This window comes from Anomaloglossus baeobatrachus, chromosome 4, assembly GCF_048569485.1.
Source record: "Anomaloglossus baeobatrachus isolate aAnoBae1 chromosome 4, aAnoBae1.hap1, whole genome shotgun sequence".
Lineage (NCBI taxonomy): Eukaryota > Metazoa > Chordata > Amphibia > Anura > Aromobatidae > Anomaloglossus > Anomaloglossus baeobatrachus.
The window spans coordinates 476245603-476268835 of NC_134356.1; the positions used below are offsets into that span (position 1 = coordinate 476245603).

At 48.1% G+C, this 23233-nt stretch overlaps 1 protein-coding gene across 1 annotated transcript; it reads right to left on the minus strand.

The window, feature by feature from the left end:
* Positions 1-4316: 4316 nt before the first annotated feature.
* LOC142301711 (G2/mitotic-specific cyclin-B2-like) lies at positions 4317-20446 on the minus strand. Its single transcript, XM_075342729.1, has 9 exons — positions 20249-20446; positions 16421-16549; positions 14108-14212; positions 13766-13936; positions 12891-13049; positions 12581-12817; positions 11957-12097; positions 11752-11862; positions 4317-4554 (listed from the first exon to the last, which is right to left on the minus strand). The coding sequence occupies exons 1-9, from the start codon at positions 20267-20269 to the stop codon at positions 4450-4452; spliced, it is 1179 nt and encodes a 392-aa protein (XP_075198844.1). The 5' UTR covers positions 20270-20446; the 3' UTR covers positions 4317-4449.
* Positions 20447-23233: the final 2787 nt, after the last annotated feature.

Consider the following 23233-nt stretch of genomic DNA (forward strand, 5'->3'; position numbering starts at 1 on the left):
GTAACGACAGTAACTCCTTCCTTTATGGCAGCCCCTGTGCATAGACTCTGATAGTCGGGCTCCGACCCCTTGCCATACGTTACATTGGGCGTCTGCTATGACGTGGACGCGCCCCCTGGGCTGTCCAGAACACAAGAGGGAGGAGTTCAGCGCCATCATTGTGGATCTCACAGCGTGTGCTGTTTGCTCCACTTTACCCCTGTCAACCGCCAGGATGTGTGAGTACGGGCCGCCTCCCCTCCCCTCCTTACTGTCTCCGATGACATCCCATCCTTCCGTTCTCCCCTGCCCCTGCTCTGCCCCAGCTACTGCTGCCGCCGTTACCGTCTCCAATGACACCCCCCTCCCTCCGTTCTCCCAAGTCCCCGCTCTGCCCGTCGCCGCTGCTGTGTGTGTGTGTGTGTGTGTGCGTGCAATTGTACAGGTATGTGCGATATCGTGAGTGTATGCGATCGGATGTGTGAAATGTCGGCCGGACGCAGGGGAGGATGGCATGCAGCACAGCTGCCTGGAGCGCCCACCGGAGGTCACACGGAGGAATGATGTGAAAGGTGTGTGGGGGTGTGTGGGGGTGTGTGTGTGTGTGTGTGTGTGTGTGTGTGTGTGTGTGTGTGTGTGTGTGTGTGTGTGTGTGTGTGTGTGTGTGTGTGTGTGTGTGTGTGTGTGTGTGTGTGTGTGTGTGTGTGTGTGTGTCACAAGGTCCCCATCAGGGGTGTGTGGGTGTGTGTGTGTGTGTGTGTGTACACGCGCGCCACTGCATGTGAGTACCTGTGTGTACCGGTGATGCTGTCTGCTGAGCTGTGTATCTAATCCTATCCTGGGTGATGCTGTCTGCTGAGCTGTGTATCTAATCCTATCCTCTGATACTGTCTGCTGAGCCGTGTATCTAATCCTGTCCTGGGTGATGCTGTCTGCTGAGCTGTGTATCTAATCCTCTCCTGTGTGATACTGTCTTTAAAAACAAACATTACTTTACATTTTTTTCAGGTTTTTTTTTGACGATACCTTCCCTTTAATATTCCCGCATTTTGGTTTGGCAGTAGGACCCAACAGATTCTTCTGCAATTGACTACAGCCGCAAGATGTTTAAAAGCAAGGAATTGGAAGTTGGCTCATTTTCCTTCACTCAGTGAATTGTATTCTCGGGTGCAGGACATTCGAGATATGGAGCATTTCACAGCTTTAATAATACATCTGAACGTTTTGAAGCAACGTGGAACCTGCGGGATGCATACTGGGCTCAGGAGGTTTAACAAGCATAATTACTTAGCTAACAATATCAGCTCCCTGGGTTTTTTTCCCCACGTTTCATTGTCTAGTCAACTCTACTTGGTTTTTTTTTATATTTGTTACATGAATTTCTATGATCATTATAGTTTGTGTGATTAACCCTGTAAGCTTGTGTTGAAAAATCAATACTAAGTTATTAAAAATAAAATCTGTGAAGCATCAGCAAGATGTTTACCACACTTCTAACTTCAAGTGGTCTAGTTTTCAAAATGGGGTCACTTGTGGGGGTTTCTACTGTTTAGGCACATAAGGGGCTCTGCAAACACAACATTGTATCAGCTATCCATTCAAGCCAATTTTGAGCTGCAGAAGTGAAATCGTGCTCATTCCTTTGAGCCCTGGTGTGTAACCAGTTTTTATTCATCTGTAGTAACATTACAAAACAAAAAAAGGCAATAAATCAATTGCAAAGAAAATATCAGAATGCAGCAATCCACAGTCTTTTTATAATCAGTATTAAAATTGACAAACACTGCATTATAATAGCAAAGAGCACAGAGAAAGCAGAGGACAATTTCTAGAAAAAGCTAGAATTAAGTGAAAAGAAAATGGAGGAGGGGGGGGGGGGGATGTCTACCATTTACTAAGCATCTGAAAATGTGCAGACTTGCAGCCTCTCCTCCTGACTAGGTGAGAATAACTTCTCAGACTCCACCGAGTCCCGAACCATGACCCATTCTTGCCACGTTGCATAATAGGAGTCCATATTTGCTTTATTAGCTGCTGAAATACTCTCCATCCTACACAGAAAAGCCATTTCTTTAACCCAATCTAGTATTGTTGGTGCCAACTTAGCACACCAATACCTAGGGATGATAAGGCGCATTGCCATCAGGAAATGACTCCGAATCCCCTTTGATACATTTGAATGAGCCTGGCAACATTGAAAGGCCTATGAGTGGTGCTTTCAGCAAAGCATGTCCTGATACATGTATAGATATCAAAACTTTTATCCCACAGTCAGTTGATTTGTGGACAGTCCCACCAAGGGTGACAGTCTCCCCGCTGTGCTGGAGATGTGAGGTGGCAGGGGGACAGATTGATATATCCTCAGCATGTCCACTGGGCAACCATACCATCTTGAAAAGATGGTAAAGTTTTTACCTGGGCCCTACAGGCCATTCATCTGTAAACGACTGTACCATATCCTCCCATTCTACTACAAACCATGGTCTGGGCTCTTGGTATTGCGCTGTAAGAATATAATACAGTTGGGAAATAAGAGTGCAGCAGTGGTGAGTCCCGTAGCAGCAGAGATTTCAGAGGGGTCAATTATAGTCTGAGCCCTAAAGGGTGACCTGAAGTCTATGACAAGGGATCATAACTGTAGGAAAGCCACAAAGATGCCCCCTGGATAAGTGTCAGTTACCTTAATGATGGTAGAGATTCCTCAGTAGACAAGATAGTGTAATCTGAGACTGGGATTTAAACTTACCCGTAGATAATGTAAAATTTTGGGCTAAGGCAACTTTTTTTTCTGGGGAAAATTAAATGTTATTGCTTTAGTTCTTTTGAAGCACCTGAAGGCTTAATTAACTTAATTTTTGTTTGCACACTTTTAGAGATTGTTTATAGAATGGTGTCACTTTTGGGAATTTTCTATCATAGGCCCCATATAGGGCAATGACAGCACAGCCACCCCCTGAGTAGCGGTGCGCCACTGCTGCCAGGGCCCAGCATTAGACCGGGCTTGCCAGGTGCTGACGCCGGCCCTGCCTGTGATTGCCCTCTTCTGGCAAACCAGGCTAAAGACTAAGATGGCCAGCTCCTCGGAAAAGCTCTAAACAGGAACTTCATGGGGCCCAGTGTCCACCCCACAGCAGCACCGCTGGAGACTGACAGGCCAGTGCACACCTGAGATGTAGGGCAGAAGAGCTGTACGTGAGGAGATACACAAGAACGTATGCAAGATGGTAGGAGCTTCGCACAGACACCGCTCTAGAGCAGTGCCATGCCCCATGAATGTGGTGTTGTAATCATATCTTTCGTGCATAAATCTATGCACCTCACAAAACACCCAATAATCAGCATAGGGAAACATAAGCCTATGAATGTGCATTTAGGAGTTTAAAATATGAGGGGGGGGGGGGGGGGGGAGGGGGGGGTTTGGGTAGAATCTTTAGTGAGGAAGAGCTTTGCGACTCTAGTGCCAACTATTGTAAGTACCGCGCATCCCCATATGAATTTTCTACTTTGAAAAATGCATTTGGGCTTATTTTGTGTTACCTTTGCCTGCTATATTATTGCACTACAATCCTCAGTATTACTCCTGTGCCAAGAGTGACCAGCTGCATAGACACGCTGCCTCAGATCAGGAATGCTGCCAATGATTGCAGTGAACATGTGCATGGCTAATTGAGAAAGAATAGTCACACCTCTCCTGTAATTCCACGGATCTGAGTCCTGCTGTATTACTAGTACAGCCAGCCTGAGAATTGCGTGACAATCGGCAACTCTCCTCAGCTGAGGACAGCATGTAGGTCTATGCAGCTTTTACACTATTCAGAAGAGTCGCTGAAGAACTGAAAATTGAGGTTGGCCATCAATGTAAGATTATTAGACAATCCTTAGGATAGGTAAAATGTCTGATCATAGGGGTGCGACACCCAGCACCTGATCAACTGTTCAGTGCTGGCAGCTGCAAATGCCCCATCTTCTGGTAGTGGCCATGACAGTACTGCACATCTGCCTCCTATTGATTTGAATGGGAGGCAGAGATGTGTAGTACCTGGCTGTGGCCACTATCAGTTAATAGGGGTAGTTGCTAAACTTAGCATTTCTGGCTGTCTGCTACTACTGCTGGCACCAAGAGCAGACATACTAAGGATTGGCCATCAATGTGGTTGACAAACCCTTTACAGTACTTTTGTAGCCGGAGGAAAATTGTAGGGTGAGGGCCAGCAGTAGGGTTATTCCCTGTATTCGGTAAAATTAGGAGTACACTTTACAGTATCCATCCCAGTGCTTACAATTAAAGCAACTAGAACTGCTATAAAAGAAAGTTTATTTAACAGACATTCCAGCAATTGCTTGAAGCTCACAACTAAAAAAATAAGTATAAAAACAGTATTTACAGATTCAGCAGCATTAATGCCTGAAATGGCAGTGTTATAAAAGTGCAAAAATGGTAGTCCCTCCATGCTGTTTAGGTCCAATAAATTAAGCAGCAAGACTTGCAGCTAGGTCTGTGATCACTGGAGACATCAGTTGAGGAATAGTGCTGATCTTCATTAGCTTACTGCTGGCATATTTGTTTCTTACAGCCTAGAAGAGGGGAAAGAACAAAGTAAGGAATCTGTCGCATTTGAGCCATTTAACCCATTAATATGGGCATAGGTTATAGTTTTGTTGAAAAGTTACACCTATCTGCCTCAGATTGCTTCTAGTTGAAAGGGGGTGGTGGTGGTGAAGAGAATTTAAAAAAAACAAAACAAAAAAACAAAGAAGGGAATTTTGTTACTTACCGTAAATTCCTTTTCTTCTAGCTCTTATTGGGAGACCCAGACGATTGGGTATAGCTACTGCCCTCTGGAGGCCACACAAAGCACTACACTAAAAAGTGCAAGGCCCCTCCCCTTCTGGCTATACCCCCCCGTGGTATCACGGGTTCTCCAGTTTTAGTGCCAAAGCAAGAAGGAGGAAGCCAATAACTGGTTTAAACAAATTAACTCCGAATAACGTCGGAGAACTGAAAAACCGTTCAACATGAACAACATGTGTACCCGCAAACAACAATAAAATCCCGAAGGACAACAGGGCGGGTGCTGGGTCTCCCAATAAGAGCTAGAAGAAAAGGAATTTACGGTAAGTAACAAAATTCCCTTCTTCAGCGCTCTATTGGGAGACCCAGACGATTGGGACGTCCAAAAGCTGTCCCTGGGTGGGTAAAGAGATACCTCATGTTAGAGCTGCAAAACAGCCCTCCCCTACGGGGATGTCACTGCCGCCTGCAGGACTCTTCTACCTAAGCTGGCATCCGCCGAAGCATAGGTATGCACCTGATAATGTTTGGTGAAAGTGTGCAGACTCGACCAGGTAGCTGCCTGGCACACCTGTTGAGCCGAAGCCTGGTGTCGTAATGCCCAGGACGCACCCACGGCTCTGGTTGAGTGGGCTTTTAGCCCTGAAGGGACCGGAAGCCCCGCAGAACGGTAGGCCTCTAGAATTGGTTCTTTGATCCATCGAGCCAGGGTGGCTTTAGAAGCCTGCAACCCCTTGCGCGGACCAGCGACAAGGACAAAAAGTGCATCGGAACGGCGCATGGGCGCCGTGCGGGAAATGTAGATTCTGAGTGCTCTCACCAGATCTAGCAAACGTAAGTCCTTTTCATACCGGTGAACCGGATGAGGACAGAAGGAAGGCAAGGATATATCCTGATTAAGATGAAACGAGGAGACGACCTTAGGGAGAAACTCCGGAATGGGGCGCAGCACTACCTTGTCCTGGTGGAACACCAGGAAGGGAGCCTTGGATGACAGAGCTGCCAGCTCCGACACTCGCCGAAGCGATGTGATCGCAACAAGAAACGCCACTTTCTGTGACAGGCGAGAAAAGGAAACTTCCTTCAGAGGCTCGAAAGGCGGCTTCTGGAGAGCAACTAGTACCCTGTTCAGATCCCATGGATCTAACGGCCGCTTGTACGGGGGCACAATATGACAGACCCCCTGCAGGAACGTGCGCACCTTAGGAAGACGTGCTAGACGCTTCTGAAAAAACACGGATAGTGCCGATACTTGCCCTTTAAGGGAGCTGAGCGACAAGCCCTTTTCTAACCCCGATTGCAGGAAAGAAAGAAAAGTGGGCAATGCAAATGGCCAGGGAGACACTCCCTGAGCGGAACACCAGGATAAGAAAATCTTCCACGTTCTGTGGTAGATCTTAGCAGAAGTCGACTTTCTAGCCTGTCTCATTGTGGCTACAACTCCTTGGGATAATCCTGCAGACGCTAGGATCCAGGACTCAATGGCCACACAGTCAGGTTCAGGGCCGCAGAATTCTGATGGAAAAACGGCCCTTGGGACAGTAAGTCTGGTCGGTCTGGCAGTGACCACGGTCGACCGACCGTGAGATGCCACAGATCCGGATACCACGATCTCCTCGGCCAGTCTGGGGCGACGAGTATGACGCGGCTGCAATCGGATCTGATCTTGCGTAACACTCTGGGCAGGAGTGCCAGAGGTGGGAAGACGTATGGGAGCCGGAACTGCGACCAATCTTGAACTAAGGCGTCTGCCGCCAGAGCTCTTTGATCGCGCGACCTCGCCATGAATGCCGGGACCTTGTTGTTGTGCCGGGACGCCATTAGGTCGACGTCCGGCACTCCCCATCGGCGACAGATTTCCTGAAACACTTCCGGGTGAAGGGACCACTCCCCTGCGTCCATGCCCTGGCGACTGAGGAAGTCTGCTTCCCAATTTTCTACGCCTGGGATGTGAACCGCGGATATGGTGGATGCTGTGTCCTCCACCCACATTAGAATGCGCCGGACTTCTTGGAATGCTTGCCGACTGCGCGTCCCTCCTTGGTGGTTGATGTATGCCACCGCTGTGGAGTTGTCCGACTGGATTCGGATCTTCTTTCCTTCCAGCCACTGTTGGAAGGCCAGTAGGGCAAGATACACTGCCCTGATTTCCAGAACATTGATCTGAAGGGTGGACTCCTGCGGAGTCCACGTCCCCTGGGCCCTGTGGTGGAGAAACACTGCTCCCCACCCTGACAGACTCGCATCTGTCGTGACCACTGCCCAGGATGGGGGCAGGAAGGATCTTCCCTGAGACAATGAGGTGGGAAGGAGCCACCATTGTAGAGAGTCCTTGGCCGTCTGGGAAAGAGAGACTTTCCTGTCCAGGGACGTTGACTTCCCGTCCCATTGGCGGAGAATGTCCCATTGAAGTGGGCGCAGATGAAACTGCGCAAAGGGAACTGCTTCCATGGCTGCCACCATCTTCCCGAGGAAGTGCATGAGGCGCCGTAAGGGGTGCGACTGGCCTTGAAGGAGGGATTGCACCCCTGTCTGTGGGGACCGCTGCTTGTTCAGCGGAAGCTTCACTCTCGCTGCTCGAGTATGAAACTCCATGCCAAGATACGTTAGCGACTGTGACGGTGACAGATTCGACTTTGGAAAGTTGATGATCCATCCGAACGTCTGTAGAGTCTCCAGCGTAGCATGTAGACTGAGTTGGCATGCCTCTTGAGAGGGTGCCTTGACAAGTAGATCGTCTAGGTAAGGGATCACCGAGTGTCCCTGAGAGTGCAAGACTGCTACCACCGCCGCCATGACCTTGGTGAAGACCCGGGGGGCTGTCGCCAGACCGAATGGCAGAGCTACAAACTGAAGATGGTCGTTTCCTATCACAAAACGTAGAAAACGTTGATGTTCTGTAGCAATTGGCACGTGGAGATAAGCATCTTTGATGTCTATTGAGGCAAGGAAGTCTCCTTGAGACATTGAGGCAACGACAGAGCGGAGGGTTTCCATCCGGAACCGTCTGGCGTGCACATGATTGTTGAGCAGCTTTAGATCCAGAACAGGACGGAACGAGCCGTCCTTTTTTGGAACCACAAAGATTGGAGTAAAACCCTCGCCCTTGTTCCTGAGGCGGTACAGGGACCACTACTCCTTCCGCTCTTAGGGAGTCCACCGCCTGCAGCAGGGCATCTGCTCGGTCTGGATGTGGAGAGGTTCTGAAGAACCGAGCTGGAGGACGAGAACTGAACTCGATTCTGTACCCGCGAGACAAAATGTTTGTCACCCACCGGTCTTTGACCTGTGACATCCAAATGTCGGAAAAGCGGGAGAGCCTGCCCCCGACCGGAGATGCGGAGGGGGGGGGGGCTGGAAGTCATGAGGTAGCCGCTTTGGAAGCGGTTCCTCCATTTGCTTTCTTGGGGCGTGCGTGAGCCCGCCAGGAATCTGAGACTCTTTGCGTCCTCTGAGTCCCTTTGGACGAGGAGAATTGTGTCTTGCCCGAACCTCGAAAGGACTGAAACCTCTGCTGCCATTTTTTCTGCTGAGGTTTGCTTGATCTGGGCTGGGGTAAGGAAGAGTCTTTACCCTTGGACTGTTTAATGATGTCAGCCAATGGCTCGCCAAACAGTCTTATCTCTAGATAAAGGCAAGCTGGTTAAACATTTTTTGGAACCAGCATCTGCTTTCCAGTCCTTTAACCACAAGGCTCTGCGCAAAACTACCGAATTGGCGGACGCCATTGAGGTGCGGCTGGTAGATTCTAGGACCGCATTGATAGCGTAAGACGCAAACGCAGACATCTGCGAGGTAAGGGACGCCACTTGCGGCACCGCTGGATGTATGATAGCATCCACTTTTGCTAAACCAGCTGAAATAGCTTGGAGTGCCCATACGGCTGCGAATGCTGGAGCAAACGACGCGCCGATAGCTTCATAGACAGATTTTAACCAAAGGTCCATCTGTCTGTCATTGGCATCCTTAAGTGAAGCGCCATCCTCCACTGCAACTATGGATCTAGCTGCAAGTTTGGAAATCGGGGGGTCTACTTTTGGACACTGGGTCCAGCGCTTGACCACATCAGGGGGGAAAGGAAAACGTGTATCCTTAGAACGTTTAGAGATGGATGAGCGTCGTGTTTCTGGATTGACTCTCTGAAGTCAGAGTGATCCAAGAAAGCACTCAATTTACGCTTGGGATAGAGGAAACGAAACTTCTCCTGCTCTGCAGCTGCCTCCTCTGCAGAAGGAGTTGGGGGAGAAATATCCAACAGTCTATTGATGGCTGAGATAAGCTCGTTTACCATGGCGTCCCCATCCGGGGTATCCAGATTGAGAGGGGTTCCAGGATAAGACTCCTGATCACTCTCTTCAGACGCATCACAGGGCGACTGATTGCGCTGAGACCCTGAGCAGTGTGATGACGTTGAGGGTCTTTCCCAGCGAGCTCGCTTAGGGTGGCTGGGGCTATCATCTGAGTCATAATACTCAGCCTGGGAAGCCGGGGACCCCCTTGCAGTCTGGATTAATTCCAACTGAGGGGGATTAGAGGACAGAGACCTCGCCGTGTCCATAGACTGAGCCCCAGTCATGGATTGCAAAGTCTCAAGGATTTTTGCCATAGTCACAGACATGCCATCAGCAAAAACTGCAAAGTCTGTCCCTGACACCGGGGCAGGACTTACAAGCGTCTCAGCCTGGGTCACTACCCCTCCGGACTCCGGCTGGCGAAGCAGCACCGGATCTGAGCATTGCACACAATGGGGGTCTTTGGAACCTGCTGGTAGAGCAGCCCCACATGCAGCACACGCAGTGTACACAGCCCTAGCCTTGGCAGCCTTGCGTTTTGTGGATGACATGTTGCTGCCTCCTCAGAGCGATCTGGGTCCAGCCAGGAAGCGACCTCACAGTGCAAGAAATAAATAAATATATATATATCTGGTGACACAGTACACCAATGCACACTGAGGCACTAGAGGGGCCAGCTGAAATGCCGCTTACCGCCCGCTTAAGAGCGGGTGTGTGGTCTCCAAAAGCCCCCTAGTCCAGGTCTCCCAGAGCCTTGCGTCCTTCCTCCAGCCAGACTGCATGTAATGGCTGCCGGCGTCCTGGGAGAGGAGGGGGGGCGGGCCCTGGGCGTTCCTGGCTAAGAGCGGGAAGCCTGCTTCCCTCTGTGCCTAGTGAGAGGGCTGGAGCATGTAAATCAGGCTCCAGCCCTCGTCGCTGCTGCGAAACAGCGTCTCTCCCCTACCCTGATTGACAGGGTGGGGGCGGGAACGAAGCGGAGCTAGGCCGCAAAAAGCCGGGGACTAAAGTTATAAACGCCGCCGCCGTAAAAGCGCGGTCGGCGTGTCCCCGGCGCACCACAAGTCACAGCAGCGCCGCCCGATCCAGTGGGGGTCGGCGCTGCGTTCCCACAACACAAAGTCCCCCAGTAAACTGTAGGAACACTAACTCCAACGTTACGGTCCCCGGCGCACTACAACACCCAGCCAGCCCGGAGTGTGTCTGTGCCTGCCGGGGACACAGAGTACCTGTATGATGCAGGGCCATGTCCCTGATTGTACTCCTGCTCCGTATCCATCAGGTGCTATGGGTCTGTGGATGGAGCCCGGCGTCAGAGCTTAGAGGCCGGCAGGATCCCACTTCCACAGAGCCCTACAAGGGGATGTGGAAGGAAAACAGCATGTGGGGCTCCAGCCCCTGTACCAGCAATAGGTACCTCAACCTTACAACACCATCCACGGGTGAGAAGGGAGCATGCTGGGGGCCCTATATGGGCCCTCTTTTCTTCCATCCGAAATAGTCAGCAGCTACTGCTGACTAAAATCTGTGGAGCCATGCGTGGATGTCTGACCTCCTTCGCACAAAGCTTGAAAACTGGAGAACCCGTGATACCACGGGGGGGGGGGGTATAGCCAGAAGGGGAGGGGCCTTGCACTTTTTAGTGTAGTGCTTTGTGTGGCCTCCGGAGGGCAGTATCTATACCCAATCGTCTGGGTCTCCCAATAGAGCGCTGAAGAAACACCCCTTCCATTTTGTTAATGAGCTCTTACAAGTTATGAGGTGGCTACTGCCTTCACCCATTAGCCTAGTCATTTTCTTCTTGTCCCAAAAGCATGCCCTGCAATTGGGAAGATTACACTTTGCTCCACCCTCCTTATGGGCATGGGCTTCCTGTTCCTTCCTCTCAAGCAACTGTGCAGAAGACATGTGAAAGGAGGAGGGAAGAACAAAGTGTAGCCTCAGAAATTGCAGGCTACATGGTCTTTGACCTTTCCTCGTGCCTGTGCATTACAGTACATTGAGATGTTATACGTAGGGCAGAGTAAAGTACTGTAGTGCACAGGCAACAAGGAAAGGTAAAAGCCCCCTGTGCACTACAGTACTTTGATCTGATCTTCTGAAGGCAGATCAAAGTGATCTTGTGCAGGAGTGCCATTGCGACCTGTGTGAATGAAGTGTCATCTACATGGAGCTGGGAAGGAGGTCAGACATTGATTGAAGAGGCACTGGATGAGATTGCCCCCTGCTGAGTAAGGTTTTTTGGTCTACAGAGCGGCCTGAACACACCCCCCATTCTAGAAGGCTGTATAAGGCTACTTTCACACATCCGGTTTTTGCTCTGCGGCACAATACGGCGCTCTGCAGAAAAACCGCAACCTTTTTTTTGCTGCCGGTTGCAGGTTTTTTTGCATAGACTTACATTAGTGCCGTATTGTGCTGCAGGGGCTTGCGTTCGGTCCGGTTTTTGCCGCATGCGGCAGATTTAGCCGATGCTGCGGCCGGATAGAACATTCCCTGCAACATTTTTTGTTCTGGCAAAAAAAAAAAAAAGAATATATGCAAAGGATGCGGTGTTTTCGCCGCATAGGTTTCACAGCCGGATTGAGCCACACTGCTCAAAACGGATGTGTGAAAGTAGCCCAACAGCTTACTGGTGGTGGCTGCAGTTTATAAGGGAACATCCAGGTGACAGGTTCCCTTGAACCTTACCACATGCTTTGTCATGTTCTTGTTGACTTTTGTAACATTTTTGGCCATGTGCTTCATGACATGAGACAAGTCTTCCTCATGGTATCCAGTGTAGTGATGCTGTGTTGCTCCCTAGAGAAGAAGAGGGAAAGATGCAGAAGTCAGTGGTTGTTTGGTAGAAATTGGCAAACTTTCTACACCCCTTTATAATACATATACCACTTACCCAGCTGCCCTGGTCAAGAACCTTCTGTGCCAGACAGAGAGCAGCCGATGCTATTTCAGATGGTCTGAAGTGAACCATCTCATAGTCAATGAGGGAAAGCTCCATCAGGTACTTTGAGAGTGTGTGCCGTTCTGCGTCAGCCTGAAAAGATAAGATGTCAGAAGGTTTTATGTCAGGAAACCTTCCTCCTCCACAAAGCATAAATTCCATATACGAACATAGAAACATACTTTCCTTTTCACACTGAACTGGCAACAGGTCCTGACAACCTATGCCTCAGGCATTCAAGTTCAGGTCAGGAGTCAAGGCTAGACTATGTGGACCATGAGAGCGGCCGCAGACTAAAGACTAAGGCCGGTTTCACACATCCGGCTTTTTGCTGCTTTGCAGATTCTGGCGTGCGCCAGTACAGTGTCTACGGTACAGTGGCTGCGCTGTAACTTCTGAGTCACATGACAGCATGTGACCGGAGCTTGTTGTGCTGCCACTGTACTGGAACCACCAAAAAGCCAGATGTGTGAAACTGGCCTAAGGCTGTTTAGGCAGAGCTGGCAATGATCCAAACAGCATTTAAAATTGAATGTTTAGTGCAATACTATTCTCACCAGGTTGCTGGAAACTTACACTGCAAGATTTTGATGCACGTCTCAGGAAGTGAAGTGGTAGTGGACGTCCAAGGTCAAAGTTTAGCTCACGTAGCATCAAAACTTCCATTTCTCTAACTTGAGATGTAGTATAAGCATTATCTGTGATGTAAACAAAGTCTGAGACCTCTGGGCTGTACATTTCTTCATATTTGGAAGCCAGTAGAAGTGCAGTTACACCGACCAACTGAAGTTTTCCACGAGAAATGGGCTGAACCTATGTACAGAAGACCTTTAATGAGACCAATGATTGCGGGAGCATGGGGGTGATTAAGACAGCCAACACATACCTGAAGATAACGATCCATTATGGCTATGCCCATGTACAGAGTCTCTTGAAGAAGTTGGAACCTGGAGTGAACTTGGACTAGCCAGTCAACCAAGACTGCCCTCATGCGTTCATTTACCTCCTTTCCTTCTAGGTATCTTTCCTTTATTGGCTGCTTGAGCTAAAGTAAAGATGCAACATGGTCAACTGGAGGAAATTTTAGATTTGAAAACTGCAGTATTTAATGCTTAAGTCTTGTAGCCACAACTTAACAAGCGAGTCTCCGGTACAGTATAGAGATTGCACAGATTTCCAGAGCACTTTGACAGAATTGCTCATTTGCCAAACATTGGGTAGGAGCATAGCAGTGATTGCCATGACAGAGCAGGTTACCCACTTCAGTTGCAGAAGATGTGCCAATTGTCTAATTACCTATCAAAGACATTAACTGGTTACACATTTTGCTGCTACAAGACCTGTTTCATACCTGCACCTTCATAAGAGTGGTATTAGCAATTGACTAACTACATCAATTTAATAATGCTGTAACTAATTTTCATGCTGTCCATCTGCTATGGTTCACCTATGACAGCATTCATCTTACATAGTGTACAGATGGTCACCAAGGAGACCTAGCAACACCTGGAAAGTATGCTCAATATGCACACTCCAGACTGGAGCCAACCCCATTGACCCATCAGACTTTTTTGATTCAAGAACAGCTTCTCTATCAATGGCTCACAGTACTGTACTTTTTTGCACATCATGAGAAGAGGTTATAAGACCATTGTTAAGTGAATGGAAAACTGTAGAATTAGTTCTGGTCAGTAGAAGAACTTGTGATTAGGTTTGTCACTCAAGGAAGAGGGCCCACCTCTGTTCAGTCTAAACACTTGCCTCCAATTGTTTCAGGTAGTTATAGATGTCCATTACATATTCACTACACCACTGTGGATTTCCTCCATCTTCTGCATCAATATCTTCCACACTATTCAGAACATCAGAGAATGCTTGACAGAGTTCCACTTCCTCTTTCATAGACACATCCATCGGAACTGGGGAGGATTCCTTGAAGTTAAGAAATAGGTTAGAAGTTAAGGTTCTTACAACATCTGTAATTAGAGGTTGCATAGAGTAACTAGGACTGGGTCTGCTAAGAACAAATACATCTGTGACCTCAACTACTCATTTTATCATCATAAGGAATAAGGCCATGGTCCGCCAGGGCTAGAAACGTACCTTGGCTGGCGCTTCAATCACAGTCACAGGGACAGCCTTTGGTTTCACACTGACATTCGTCATTTTAGTTAAAGGTTTGGTTGCCTTCACCACTGCATTAGAGTTCTGCAAAGAAAGCAAGGGCATCACATTCTGCAGAACAAGCTTCTATGGAATTGTCAGACTAGATACTAGCTTATAGTGCAGTAAGGCTACATGCGCACGCTGCTTCTTTTTAGTGTTCACAAACTGCAGCCAAAACTGCACCTTGTCAGAGAGCCTGGAAATGTCACAAAAAGTGTAGGTGCTTTTTTGGTGCGTTTTTGGCTGCAGTTTTGTCAACAATTGTTTCATGTATTTTTCAGTTCAAACAAACCCATAAAGCTTGTTGAATTGAAAAAAAAAAAAAAAAAATAGAAATAAATAAAAAAAACTGGCGTGCGGTCCCCCCCCCCCCCCCCCCCAATTTTAATGCCAGCCAGATAAAGCCATACGGCTGAAGGCTGGTATTCTCAGGATGGGGAGCTCCACGTTATGGGGGAGCCCCCCAGCCTAACAATATCAATCAGCAGCCGCCCAGAATTGCCGCATACATTAGATGCGACAGTTCTGGGACTGTACCCGGCTCTTCCCGATTTACCCTGGTGCGTTGGCAAATCGGGGTAATAAGGAGTTATTGGCAGCCCATAGCTGCCAATAAGTCCTAGATTAATCATGTCAGGCGTCTCCCTGAGATACCTTCCATGATTAATCTGTAAATTACAGTAAACACACACGAAAAATCCTTTATTAGAAATAAAACAAACACATTCCCTCATTACCAATTTATTAACCCCGACAAAGCCCTCCATGTCCGGCGTAATCCAGGATGGTCCAGCGCCGCATCCAGCTCTGCTGCATGGAGGTGACCGGAGCTGCAGCAGACACCGCCGCTCCTGTCACCTCCATGCAGCAAATGAAGACAGCCGCGCGATCAGCTGAGCTGTCACTGAGGTTACCCACGGCCACCGCTGGATCCAGCGGTGGCCGCGAGTAACCTCAGTGACAGCTCAGCTGATGGAGCTACTGCATGGAGCTGACAGGAGCGTGGAGGACGGGACTTTCAGCGGTGGCGGTGAGAGGGCTCCATCATTTCCCCTGTGCGGGGACAGCGGTACTTCGGGGAACACATGGAGGACGGGACGGGACCACTTGCCTGACCTCACTTCCTGACAAATCACCTGCGTTTTTGGTACCAAAAACACAGGTAAAAGGCAGGTAAAATGCACCACTTTTGATTAGCATGCATTTTTCCTGCGTTTTTGATGCCCTCATTGATTTCAATGGGTGACAAATGTTGACAAAAACGCAGGAAGAATGAACATGCTGCATTTTTTTTTCTCACAAACTTTTGACAAAAAAACGCTGACAAATAAACTGCAATGTGCGCATGACAAATCTGACTTCTCATAGACTTTGCTGGGAAGTCAGATGTCAGAAAGTTCTGCTGACAAAACTGCAGCCAAAAAAGCAGCAAAAAAAAAAAAAAAAAAAAAAAAAAAAAAAAAAAAAAAAAAAAAACAGCGTGCGCATGTAGCCTAACACTACCAAACGGAAGCCTCTCATGTTATGTGGCACCAGTGTGATGCTTGAGAACATTAATAACTGTTTAAGGGCATAAAATTAGAAAACTGCAACACTTGCCAGATTTTTGATTTTCCAAATATAAAAGTAAAAAAAATCTCATTAAGCGTACCACAGTGAGGGAAAAAAAAAAAAACAAAAAAAAAAACAAAAAACTGAATCACTGGAATCAGTGAAAGCAGGCACAAGATTATGGTCAGGTACGAGGAGGACGCTGGTGAGGTCATGCACAGCGCCGACCATAATCTTGCGCCTGCGCATTTAGCTCACCAGTGCGAGCAAGGGCAGCTAGGTTTTCTGCTCGCAATATGGCAGAGCGAACTGTGCCTCCCGACATAACTGCACAGGCACGAGATTTGAAAACACAGTGACAATGGAGGCGTCAATCAAGAAAGGTGGACGGCGATCAGCGGCAGTAGGGAGGAACAGGAGGAGAAAATAAGCCCGCCCATATGGCCAACACAGGTAATTAACATACCTAACGGCCAAGTTTTATTAAGTTATTTTTGGGGTCTGGAAGGAGAGTCACGGCCAAGATGCACCTTTATAGAATGCAGCCCAGGAGCTGCAGAAGGCGATTCTTTTAGTTTAATAGGGAAAAATCTGATGACCGGTTCCCTTTAAGCATTCCAGAGTTATTACTGCATAGTGACACTGGTCACAGCTCTAAAGATTGAACGTCATTAAGGGTTAAGCATGCACAATACATACCTTCACAGCAGGCTGCTTTCCACGCCCAGGCACCTTATTTCCTATTTCTCCAAGGGCAGCTCTCCTCACATTCAGCTGGGCTTTAGATCTCATGGTTCCTCCAATAGCGTTGTCAGCTTCACGGGAAGCCTGAAGAGACATTAAGACATGAATTAGCACGGGCCAATTGTGTAGAGCTCAGACTTCAGTGCTATAGGATGAAGAGGTCTTATTCATATGAGAGCCCATCGGATCCCATACTGATGGACTGACGCCATCACCGATCAGCTAAGCAAAGCTCAGGCAGATGCCAGATGTGGACAAAAGGGAACAAAGCTGCTCTGCAGGGGCCAGATACTGCAGCTCTTATTTCAGCTGAATGGTGGCGCTGTCAGATTGTCACCAATTTCATACAGATGACATTTTCTGCTGCACAACCCCTCTTAAGTATTATGGAATGAAGCACTCAGAGCACCAGTACAGGCATATACAACAAAACCACAGAGTCAAATCTATGCAGCTCTCAAAGATCATTAAGAGCAAGTGATTGACAGGACTTAAAGCTCTTAAAGGGGTTGTCCTGAGAAGATTTCTCAGTCCCCAGCCAAGTCTCTAGTACTGGATAATGACGGCAGTGCTGATCTCTAATCGCTATGGCTTGGATTAAAGCTTTCATCTACAAAGGGCAGACACACCAATGTGACATCAGCACTGCAGCCAGCATTAGATACTGGGCGCATTATTGTGCATGAGGACCAGCATTGTACGAGGTCACAGCCGCTTTTATGTTCTATAGCGCAAACATCATTCCTTCTCACTTCACCACATAGTGACCTATCGCTGAACGGCAGCCAATACAAATGTACTCAGGCCAGCTATATCCAACCAGACTCCTGCACAGATTATCCTTTAAAAGGGAACCAATGGCCACAATTTTCACGTATAACCTAAAGCCAGTGCTATACTGGCACTATCAGGCTGATTCTATACATACCTGTAGTGGTCAGCTCGGATGTTTAGGTTTTGAAATTCAAGAAAGTAAAGTTTATAAAAATAGACAGCTGCACGAGTGACAGCAGCTGAGGATCAAATATCTGGGGGAGGTGGGGGTATTTATACTTATCCCTTTTCACTGTTTGTATTATACTTATGCTAATTCTATCAATGTAACTTTCACTTCCAGGACCTGTGGCAAAATCATACCCATGTGACCAGAAGGGGCGGGGCCTCAGCCAACAAAGCTGATATCTGGAAGCAACGTTTTCCTATTGGCTGAGGCCCTACTCCTTCTGGTCACATGGGTATGACCTTGCCACAGGTCCTGAAGTGAAAAAGTTACATCGCTTGTATAATAACTATGCTAATTTTAACAGGGGGAGGGGATAACTATGAATACTCCCCCCAGATATTATCTGATCCTCAGCTGCTGCCACTCAAGAAGCTAGTTTTATAAACTCCACATACTTAGATTACAAAACCTATACATCCGAGCTGACCACTACAGGTATGTATAGAATCAGCCTGATCGTGCCAGTATAGCACTGGCTTTAGGTGATATACGAAAATACTGGTGATCGGATCCTTTTAACCAGGGGTGTACAAAGCAGATCAGCTCATACAATGCAAGATGTATTTTATAGGTGCTGCAGAATATCTAATAGGTGGGGTTTTGCTAGTTATTCCCACCCGTCTGTCCTTCCTCTCAAGAGACTGAGGAATAACTGCGCCGAGCCGGTGGAGATTACCGCACATGTCTGCTGATTTGAACAGCAGACGTGTGCCTCGCAGGCAGATCTGCAGTTCACCAGCACCTGTTAAGCCCTTAAATCTCACTGCCAAAATGTGACCGATTTAGATGGTCGCAGTGGGTAACGTGCACTTATCCGCCGCTATTGGAGGCAAAGTATCGTGATCACGGGGAGCCGCTGGTTGCCATGGTAGCAACAGGTCATGTGATGACTCCTGTCACTATTATGACTCACTTTGTTACAGCCGACAGAGCAACAGCTGTAACAAGAAACATTTCTGCTGATCTGCTCAGATCAGGAGAAATGAATGAGCAATCAGACTGCTGATCCTTAGGCCTAAGACACACGGCATGAAAAACGGAGCGAGTGGAATGTGATAAAACATTACATTCAGACCAAGATTAGCCCATGTTTCAGCACCCATGAGCTATTGTTTTCTCAGCCCTAATCAGACCGAGAAAACAATCGCAGCATGCTGCGGGTGTAATGTGATCCTAGTTTCTCTCGCACCCATTCAAGTCTATGGGGCGAGAGACAACTAGCACTGCACTCGCAGTACACTGGTGTACCGCGAGTGCAGGGCGAGAATGGCAATAGCTGGCAACAAAGGAGAGGGAGATAAATCCCTCCCCTCCGCAGCTGTGGTCCAATTGCACCTCAGTCGCAATTACACTTGGCTCCCATTCTGCTGGCAGCAGGAGCGGAGTGTCATGCGAGAATCACAGTAGTCCCCATGTGGCCCTGGCCTTATAGGACTAGTTAAAAAACAAAAAAAAAAAAAAAAAAAAACTGGCTTTAGTAGAGGAAGATCCTGGTGGATGGGTCACTAAGCTAGACCTTCACCAATCCCACTGGTTATCTTCCTATGCTTGATCGGATCCAACTCTCCCCATGGCTTTTAGAGAAGAGTCAGGTCACATTAGGCTATGTGCACATGCTGCATTTTTTGGTCTCAAAACTGCATGAATTTCCTTCCCCAGCAAAGTCTGAGGTTTAATTTTCACATTACAGTTTCTTTTGGCTGCATCTTTGTGGTGACCAACGACACAGCATGTCAATTATTTTAGTGTTTTTCACCCAATGGACAAAAAAAAAAAAAAAAAAACCACATCAAAACATGCATTTTGCCACTTTTTTGGGAGGGGGGGTGGTGTGTTGGGCAAAAAGTACTGCATCTTTGTGGTCAGAAAAGAACAAAAAAAAAAAAAAAAAAACACAAACACTCATGCATACATAGCTCTGCACTATACCCAGTGCTGCTCTGAACGAAGCTATACAAACATTAGGTGCAGCAGGACCCCCAGAACAAGCTCAGGTCTGCAGGGACAGCCAGCTACTGTGCACGGCCACCTTACAGACACTGAAGGTTGCCAGAAGTCAGCGGTGGGCAAGTGTAAGCGCACTTCACACCTGAGTGGGGCAGCCAGTGAGCCTTACACAAGATATGGACTAGGCAGGGGTTAATGGCCCCACTGATGACAGGCGAGAAGCACCCCAGTAATACCAGAAGCCCCCCCCCCCCTTCAAGGTTACCCTACAATACCAGAAGCCCCCCCCCCCTTCAAGGTTACCCTACAATACCAGAAGCCCCCCCCCCCTTCAAGGTTACCCTACAATACCAGAAGCCCCCCCCCCCTTCAAGGTTACCCTACAATACCAGAAGCACCCCCCATATCACCAGGCAATCCCCCTCCCCACAACACACCAATACCAGAAGCACCCCCCCACTCAAGGTTACCCACAATACTAGGCCATCCCTCCCACAGCACCCCCCGTATCACCAGGCAATCCCCCTTCCAGTAACCCAGTAAGAAATACCAGGCCGCCCCCACAGGACCCCAGAAATACCAGAGCCCCCACCTCCCCCTCTCAAAGGGCCCCAGCAATACCGGTAAACCCGGACAGGAGGGAGGCCATTAGTAACACGTTCCCGTCCGCCCTCTGTCGGTGACCGGTGGCCGCAGTACACAAGGCAGCGCTGCAGACACCACCCCAGGACCATACACCAGTCCCGCCGGCCTTCCTGGGCCGCGCCATACACCGGCAGTGCACACACCACAGCGCCGCTCACCCCGCAGATGAGAGCACCCGCGGTACTTACAGCAGCACGGCGGGTTGCCATTTCTAGAGAAATACGGTAAAAACACAGGTTAAAATCAGCTCCGGGCCGCGACCTCCTCGTCTACAAGGCACTTCGGCTTTTCCGTCCCCTACCACAGAATGAATTTTAAATATATCTTTGCGTCTTCTTATTGGCCAGAACGTTTACGATTGCTCACTTCCTATTGGCCTAATGGTTCAGTACAACGGAACGTGCCGTCATGGCAACCAATGGAGTTAACTCTTCAGCCAGCGCGTGTCTACTCCAAGCTCTCGTGTGATTGGTGGATGCATGCATTCCTCTTGGAATTATTAGCAACAAGCAGTAACCAGTGATAGCGAAATATCGCGAGAAACATACAGCAAAGGAGTGTGGGAAATAATTACCTAATCACGTTTGGTTCTGAGCTCCCATCGTCCTTAGCGTGCTAGGATGTGATGGGCAGCGGGCTGGCGGCCATGTTTTTGTAGCCTGATGATGGCAGATGCGACTGTTTATGTTCTATTCTGTTATCTCTGTACAATTTCTTGATTTATCTGATGGTTATGATTAACCCATTCTTTGCCTTAGGTAGAATGACAAGATAATCAGGACAAGGGCCGTGTGTGACGCTGCACATTTCTATATGGCTTTACACAGGGGTGTAATGACCGCAGTCGCAGAGGTCGCCATCGCCACCTGGTCCGTCAGGGTTAGGGGCCCAGCGCACACCCTGCAGAGAAGCAGCAAACGCCTCTGTGTGAGAGAGGAGCAGCGCTGTTATGTGGCAGAAAACTATGGGGCCCGTGAGTCAAGGGGGCCCGGTGACACCAGCGGCATCAGGCCCCTCTCGCCCGCTGGCCCTCACCAGTTATCTCACACAGCAATGATGAAGCATTGAGCGCTCCATGCTTCATCATTCTCCCCCTATGCCTGAGCAGAGCACAGTGACGTCACTCCTGTGCGACTGCTGTGCTCAGAGATGCAGAGCGCACGATGGGAAGACGCTCTTACTAGATAAGCGGGGTAAGGCTGGGGCCACAAGGGGACTAATGCGATCCTCGCATGACACTCGGCTCACGCTGGCAGCAAAGCAGGAGCCGTGTGTCATGCGAGTGTCACTGCGACTGAGGTCATGCGATCAGACCTCAGCTGCAGGGGGCTGGCCGGCACTGAGAAGGGGCGGGCCGGGCCTGCGCTGCGGAGGGGAGGGATTTATCTCCCTCTCTCCGCCGTTGCCGGCTATTGCCATTCTCGCTCTGCACTCGCGGTACATCAGGGTACCGCGAGTGCAGTGCAATCTTTCTCTCACCCTATAGACTTAAATGGGTGCGAGAGAAAGCGTCTCGCATTACAGTCGCAGCATGCTGCATTTGTTTTCTCGGTCCGATTGGGGCCAAGAAAATAATCGCTCATGGGTGCTAACATATAGGTTAATATTGGTCCGAGTGGAATGCGATGTTTTATCGCATTCCACTCGCACCGATTTTCTTGCCGTGTGTCTTAGGCCTAACGAGGAGAGAGGTGAGTACTTGTTTTGGGGTTTTTTTTGTTTTGTTTTTTCAAATCAGTGAGTACACGGTGGCCAGAGACTTTTGGGGCTGCATTATACATGGAGTTCTATGGGGCTGCATTATACATGGAGGTCTATGAGGCTGCATAATACAACATCAAAGACACCTTATACGTGGACTATAGAGGTGCATTATACATGGAGGAGTATGTGGCTGCATAATGCAATATGAAGGACAACTTATACATAGACTATAGAGGTGCATTATACATGGAGGACTATGGGGCTGCATAATACAATATGAAGGACACTATACATGACTATAGGGGTGTATTATACATGCAGGAGTATGGGGCTGCATAACAATATGAAGGACACCTTATAGATGACTATAGGAGTGCATTATATATGGAGTATGGGGCTGCATAATGCAATATGAAGGACACCTTATACATGGACTATAGGGGTGTATTATACATGGAGGAGTATGGGACTGCATAACACAATATAAAGGACACTTTATACATGAATATAGGGGTGCATTATACATAGAGGACCATGGGGCTGCATAATGCAATATGAAGGACACCTTATACATTGACGATAGGGGTACATTATACATGGAGAACTATGGGGCTGCATAATACAATATGAAGGTCTATGGGGCTGCATTATACTATATGGAGGACTATGGAGGTTACCTTATACATGGACTATGGGGGTGCCTTATAAAACATGGGGGACTATGGGGGGTACATTTTAATACATGTAGGGCTATTGGGGCTGCATTATAATATATGGAGGAATATATGTGCATTATAATATATGGAGAACTATGAGGTAAATTAAAATACATGGAGGACTATAGGAGTTGCATTATAATAATTAGTGGGTTGTGAGAGCTACTTTATACATAGAGGACTATGGCAAATGCATTATAATACATGGAGGACAATGGGGGTGCATTCTAATATATGAAGGGTTATGTGGGACCCTTTATACTATTTAGAAGGCTATGTGGGGGCCTATTATTGTATTTGGAGAACTACAGTTAGGTCCAGAAATATTTGGACAGTGACACAATTTTCGCGAGTTGGGCTCTGCATGCCACCACATTGGATTTGAAATGAAACCTCTACAACAGAATTCAAGTGCAGATTGTAACGTTTAATTTGAAGGTTTGAACAAAAATATCTGCTAGAAATTGTAGGAATTGTAACATTTCTTTACAAACACTCCACATTTTAGGTAATTGATTAAAGTAATTGGACAAATAAACCAAACCCAAACAAAATATTTTTATTTTCAATATTTTGTTGCGAATCCTTTGGAGGCAATCACTGCCTTAAGTCTGGAACCCATGGACATCACCAAACGCTGGGTTTCCTCCTTCTTAATGCTTTGCCAGGCCTTTACAGCCGCAGCCTTCAGGTCTTGCTTGTTTGTAGGTCTTTCCGTCTTAAGTCTGGATTTGAGCAAGTGAAATGCATGCT

Coding starts and splice junctions, on each gene's coding strand:
- LOC142301711 (XM_075342729.1), bottom strand. CDS start 20,269: ATGGCAACCCGCCGTGCTGCT. Junction 16,550..20,248: donor TGGCAACCCGCCGTGCTGCT/GTAAGTACCGCG, acceptor ATGTCTCTTCAG/GCTTCCCGTGAAGCTGACAA. Junction 14,213..16,420: donor GAAAGCAGCCTGCTGTGAAG/GTATGTATTGTG, acceptor CTTTCTTTGCAG/AACTCTAATGCAGTGGTGAA.